General features: G+C 44.4%; 1 protein-coding gene across 1 annotated transcript; it reads left to right on the top strand.

Moving 5' to 3' along the window:
* The first annotated feature begins 6 nt into the window (after positions 1-6).
* Positions 7-6,088, top strand: slc5a11 (solute carrier family 5 member 11). Its single transcript, XM_037476565.2, has 16 exons — positions 7-397; positions 997-1,129; positions 1,318-1,389; positions 1,541-1,645; positions 1,752-1,811; positions 1,902-2,006; positions 2,132-2,237; positions 2,328-2,408; positions 2,518-2,723; positions 3,230-3,365; positions 3,543-3,650; positions 3,733-3,883; positions 4,485-4,653; positions 4,898-5,113; positions 5,609-5,774; positions 5,868-6,088. Exons 2-16 carry the CDS (start codon positions 1,004-1,006, stop codon positions 6,086-6,088), a joined length of 2,028 nt encoding a protein of 675 aa, XP_037332462.2. The 5' UTR covers positions 7-397; positions 997-1,003.
* The last annotated feature ends 119 nt before the right edge of the window (positions 6,089-6,207 follow it).

Genomic DNA, 6,207 nt, shown 5'->3' with positions numbered 1-6,207 from the left:
GTGATCACAACACCTAAACTGACTAAATCTTCAACAACCCGTCATGTCTTCACTGTTGCTGACACACCTGCCGGTGAAACATCTCCAATTAGCACAAACACGCACAATCATAACAGCCCTCGCCTGGATATCACTGCCCACATCTAATGACTCTACTAAAAATGTTCAGCAATCATTTTGATCTTATATTAGCATCCGCTACAGCCTTTTATTGCTCTGTTTGGTAATCAATCATTTACATTTAAACAACACCTTGCCACACACAAGGTGCAAGTGGAGTTTGATCTTTTGCCGTGTGAAGGATTCTTTCTGGAACAGACACAAGATTCCTGGGCTCATCGTCACGTCGGTTGTGACGACTTCACTCAAAGGAAAACCGCGTGAAAACCTGCTGAAAGTGAGTTTTTTAACCGGATAAAACTATCCAAAGCACAGACTTTTTTTCTTATTTATCTGAATTGCTGGAAATTCCAAAATGTATATATGTTCTTGTGATGTGCAACAAAGTGCGTCATTGATGTCTTAAAGGGCAACATCTGTATGTTCAAATCGTGATGGAAGTGCAGTTAATAAGTGTATAACTAAACACAAAGTTACACACATTCCACACACAACAGTTAGTGGCCTTTTAAGACGGTTTATTAAACATTTCTACAGTAAAAGAGAAATTTGAATAATCCAATAATAATTTTAATAATGTATGATTGTATACAAATGTGGGCTTTGAGGTTAGTGTACAATGGTGATGGGGTCTATTTTAAAGCATTGGTTCCCAGCAAGTGTCTTCATACCCCAGTGGTCAAGTGGTCAAGTGGACATACGCAGTTACAAAGTGTTCAACTGTGACCGTTCCTACTGTTTTTCACACAAGTGCATTTTGTTTAGTTACAACACTGTTTGACTAACGAGTCTCCACTTATGATGACTCTACTTACAGGGGAAACAATTATCCAATTTTAATTGATGCCACAAATTGGCAAACTTTTGACATTACAGGATCAACATGGACCCTTCACCGTCTCCTTCAGTGTCTCCTTCGCCGTCTCCGAGCAGCACGAATCCCCTGGGCACCGTGGATGTGGTGGTGCTGGTAGTCTACTTCCTGCTCATTCTGGCTGTTGGCTTGTGGGTAAGCGCGAGATAAAAACACGTCTAATACATTACGTTACATTAGCAAGCGTTGAGACAGCCGTAGGTGGAGCATTCCATTCTCTCTCAGGTGGGGGTGGGGGTGGGGGGCGAACCCTGTTGTGTTTCTGGAATTTCTTCTTGGAAATTCATCTTCACCATATTTCCCTTTTTTTATTCCCTTTGCAGTCAATGTGGAAGACAAAGCGCAGCACGGTGGATGGATACTTCCTGGCTGGGAAGAACATGACCTGGTGGCCAGTGAGTTTGTAGTTATTTATTTATTTTACAAACTGTCAGACAAGTTAAACTCTCTCAAGAAACTATATTAAACAGAACAAGTTTAAATGTTCTGCAGTTCAGGATGAAATCCTGAGGCGATCCTAATTCTCTGGTCTTTTTTTTTTTTTAGGTTGGTGCCTCGCTGTTTGCCAGCAACATCGGCAGTGGTCATTTCATCGGCCTGGCGGGGTCAGGAGCCGCTGCAGGAATCGGGGCCATTGCATATGAGTGGAATGTAAGAGATTTCATATCTGCTGTGAAGATGTGTTAGCATGAAGAAAAAAAAAACCAGTTTGCCAGGAGATGGTGAGCTGTTTTTAAACTGTGTGAGGTTCATACAGGGCATAGTGATGGTGCTGCTGCTGGGGTGGCTCTTCCTGCCCATTTATATCGCCTCTGGGGTGAGCCGTCACTAACACAAACATGCTTACGGACTTTCTTGCTCATGCCTTCCTTGATGTATGATCATCTTTGAACTACTCGATCTCCAGGTGATGACGATGCCAGAATATTTGCAGAGGCGATTTGGTGGAAGAAGAACGCAGATATTTATTGCTGTCCTCTCCTTATTTATTTACGTCTTCACAAAAATATCGGTATGAAACAAATCCACAACTGTCCAGTGTTTTCCACTCTGTAACGAATAGATACATTCGTATTTGGGGATGTATTTTCTTTGTGTTTGTCCCATCTTGTGACCACGTGTGTGTCCCTCTGCCAGGTGGACATGTACGCTGGTGCATTGTTCATTCAGCTCGCACTACAATGGAACATCTACTTGGCTGTGTTGATGCTGCTGTCAATCACTGCTTTCTACACCGTAGCAGGTGACTTCTGTTCTTTAACAAAAAAAAAGAAAGAAAAGCTGCTGCTGCTGCTTCTTACTGCTGGATCTGTGTGTCCCTGTTGTCCCCCAGGCGGTCTGGCTGCAGTTATCTACACGGATGCTGTTCAAACTGCCATCATGCTGGCCGGAGCTCTCACCCTCATGGGCTTCAGTGAGTCGGATTTGTCAACACGTGACATCATTCCGTCCCCAGCGCGCTTATGTTTCAGTTGATCTGACCCTGCTGTGACCCCCCCCACCCCCCCCTCTCCCCTGTTGAGGTTTCGCGGAGGTCGGAGGCTGGGATGCTCTGATGGACAGATACCCCAAAGCCATCCCTTCCATCCGTGTGCCAAACTCAACCTGTGGCATCCCTCGAGATGACTCCTTCCACATATTCAGAGACCCGGTGACCTCTGACCTGCCTTGGCCCGGAGTGATCATCGGCATGTCCATCCCTTCCATGTGGTACTGGTGTTCTGACCAGGTAAGTAATCAAAAATGACCAAATGGTATTTAAAAAAAGAGTGTAAACAGAATATCTAAAAGCATTCCTTATTCTGATTTTATTTCAATATAATGCTGCCACAATCTCAGCAGGGGGTGCTGTTTAGAGAAAATAGGAGGCTATGTTTTAGAAAATTTACTTTAGTTAAAATGCTTTTTGAATGAAATATGAAGCTGTAGTTTCATACTTTTTACTCCATACTAGAATCTGTCACGTTTTGCTCCTGAGAGAATTTAATTTAAACATTCCCAAGTATAAGAGGGATAGATTTCTCTACAAAAGACAGGAGTCATTTAATGTGCATGTCTTTTCTACTTAGTTCTCCCCTTCTAATCTAATCTCATCCTGCACATACAACCCTTACCCTTAATGCATGCCAGATTGAGTACTCGCCGTCATCTAGGTGACTCTTATCCACTCGGACTGGAAAGGGTCCTGTTTAAAATGTACTTGAAACTGCTGTGTAACTGAGGTCTTTTCTGCAGGTCATTGTGCAGCGCTCCTTGTCTGCTAAAACCCTGACCCACGCCAAGGGGGGCTCCCTCCTGGCTGCTTATCTAAAGATATTACCTTTCTTTATTATCATGCTGCCCGGCATGATCAGCAGGATACTTTTCACGGGTACAGTGTGAAATCTTTTAATTAATTAAAACAGCAGCTCTGAAAATGTGCTTGATACACCCAGAACTATGCATGACTTCTATTGATTATAAATGTACTGAAGGCTTATTCTGGTTGTGATGATGTGTTGAATGTTTTCATCTTGGGAGCCTTGTCTCTTTTCATGATACTGTGCAGATGATGTGGCGTGTGCAGACCCTGACCAGTGCAATCAGATTTGTGGCAACCCAGTGGGTTGTTCAGACACAGCTTACGCCAGACTGGTCATGGAGCTGCTGCCTGCAGGTCACATCCTCTTTTTTTCCCTTTTAACACCTCCTGGGCAAAATTATTTTATGCCAATCTCTCCATGTGTTTTCCCTCCCAGGGCTTCGAGGTTTGATGATGGCAGTGATGATTGCTGCCCTAATGTCCTCCCTGACCTCCATCTTCAACAGTGCCAGCACCATTTTCACCATGGATCTATGGAAGACTTTCCGATCCCGACCATCCGAGTGGGAACTTATGATTGTGGGCAGGTAAGTGATCACCTGCGGGGGACAGGGAGGGGGGGGGGGGGGGGGGGCGGCATAATCCGGCAACCCAAAATATGGACCTGTTGCTGCATGTAAAGTGCGCCGTGCAACAATATTCAAACACTACATGTGTTTCATAATCTTATCTTAATGTCTATATATGTCATATTACATACGCTTTAAGCTTTATAAAATGGTTTTAACAATTTCTTCAAAATGTTCAAACAGAGGGCCACCGTGCTCTCTGCATTGTCCACTGGGGTTTTAAGTTTAATACATCTTGAAAAATATTTAATTCCTACTCGAGGAACCTCAAAGTTAAAGTTTACACCACACATGGCATTATAATGAACTAGATAAAATCACCCACAAAACTACGTATTACATCAGGACAGTTTTCTCTCTTGCGCAACCAAACCACAAACCCTGTTTCCACATGTTCTAAAGTAATGACTACCAGATTTACATTTCAAGCCAACAACCCCCCCCCCCCCCCCCACACACACACACACACACACTGGTCACTGAACATACTTTGGGTTTTTATTCCTTCGAATTCGTCCTGGCTGAACTGAACTGTTCTCTTCTTGTGTTTGTGTGGCAGGCTGTTTGTGCTGGTGCTCGTGGTCGTGTCTGTGCTGTGGATTCCTATCGTGCAGGCCAGTCAGGGGGGGCAGCTGTTCATCTACATCCAGTCTATCAGCACTTACCTGCAGCCCCCTGTCTCCATCATCTTCCTCGCAGGCTGTTTCTGGAAGAGGGCTAATGAGAAGGTACGGTAGTGTCTATGGTCAATGCTGAGATTGGCCCAATCATTTATTCATCAAGAACATTATTAGTACAAAAGTATCAATGCTCCGTCATTTTCTACACAGCGACGGATGTTTAATGCATTTACTATTAGATCCCAGGCTGTAAACAATGTTAGTTACCGTACTTAATAAAATGATAACTTCCTGTTCATGAGGGAAAATGTGAAGGATTTCTAATGCATCTTCGAACCTGTCACATGGTCAGGGTGCATTCTGGGGCCTGGTGGTCGGCCTGGTGGTGGGCTGCATTCGCATGTTGCTGGACTTCATTTATCCTGCGCCCCTGTGCTACGAGGAGGACGACAGGCCGGCGGTGCTGAAATACGTCCATTACCTGTACTTCTCCACGCTGCTGTCCTTCATCACACTGGTGGTGGTGGTTGTAGTCAGCCTGGCCACAGAGGAGCCCAAACCAGAGCAGGTGACGTCCCTTATTCAACTTCATTTATTATTCTATAATACATGGCACTCACTTTGATGGGAGAGAAGAACAATTTTGTCTTAGACCATTTACTCTGACGTAGAAATCACCTTGTTTTCATTACAAGCTGAGAAAACTATTTAGACTCTAGTGCTTATCATCCAAAACATTGTATGCAGAACTAAAAACCTGAAATACATTTTGATAGTGTCTTAAAAATAGAAATATATATATGGAAAAAACACATCACTCTAGAGCACCACAGGGGGGGCAATAACACAGCGGGATTCTTTTTTAGGAAAACAGAAAGATGTTTACAGTACACTGAATAAACTTAACTTACCCATGAGAATAAGAGCAGAATTATTTCTGCTTTAAATCACACCTGTATTCAAATAAACAGTTGTAGGTGGCAGACAGATATTAAACCCTGTCTGCACGAAGACATATCTTTAGATCTTTGTAAATTCACTTGTTGCATTTTACTTTGAACAGATTAGCCGCCTCACATGGTTCACTCGGTTTGACCCGGTGGAGCCCAAGGAGCAGGTGGAGCAGAGCAATAACAGCCCAGAGGTGACCCCTAGTCCGTTGCCCGAGATGCAAGTCACAGGAGGAGAGCATGAGAGCAGCAACGGAGCAGCATGTCAGCAAAGGAGAGGTGAGGTCTCAGTCCTGCATCCCCATTACACTTCTCCATTTGTCGGTGAACACGCCATGTGCTCAGTTCACCGTTTCCTCCCTGCGTCGCCAGACTCATCCGTGTCCGCCGTCCAGAGCCAATCCAGGCTGACGTCTGCCCTCTACTGGTTGTGTGGGATGGAGAGAAGGAAGAAGGGAGCCGATGACCCCGTGCCTGCGCCTGTAGAGGCGATCTCCTCTCTGGAGGAAAAGCCACGACTGAGGCTCGTCGTTAATGTCAACCTCCTCATTTGCCTCTCTGTAACTGCCTTTATCGTCGGCTATTGGGTTTGAGAAGCCGCTCGTGAACCAATTCAATGGACACTTGGTGTGTGGAACAGTGTAGAGTCACGTAAATATCTCTTACCGAGTGGTCCTAAAACAGACATTAAAATTAGACAGGATCATGAGGA

The sequence above is a fragment of the Pungitius pungitius genome, chromosome 12 (genome assembly GCF_949316345.1).
Source record: "Pungitius pungitius chromosome 12, fPunPun2.1, whole genome shotgun sequence".
In the NCBI taxonomy this organism is placed as follows: domain Eukaryota; kingdom Metazoa; phylum Chordata; class Actinopteri; order Perciformes; family Gasterosteidae; genus Pungitius; species Pungitius pungitius.
Note: the sequence above shows the minus strand (reverse complement) of the source record. Positions and strands in the feature narration are given on the sequence as shown.

Bases quoted from the DNA above. Each gene is read 5' to 3' on its own strand.
- slc5a11 (XM_037476565.2), top strand. From the start codon at position 1,004: ATGGACCCTTCACCGTCTCCTTCAGTGTCTCCTTCGCCGTCTCCGAGC. The intron at 1,646-1,751 runs GTAAGAGATTTC...AGGTTCATACAG, and splicing joins CCATTGCATATGAGTGGAAT to GGCATAGTGATGGTGCTGCT. The intron at 5,775-5,867 runs GTGAGGTCTCAG...CTGCGTCGCCAG, and splicing joins AGCATGTCAGCAAAGGAGAG to ACTCATCCGTGTCCGCCGTC.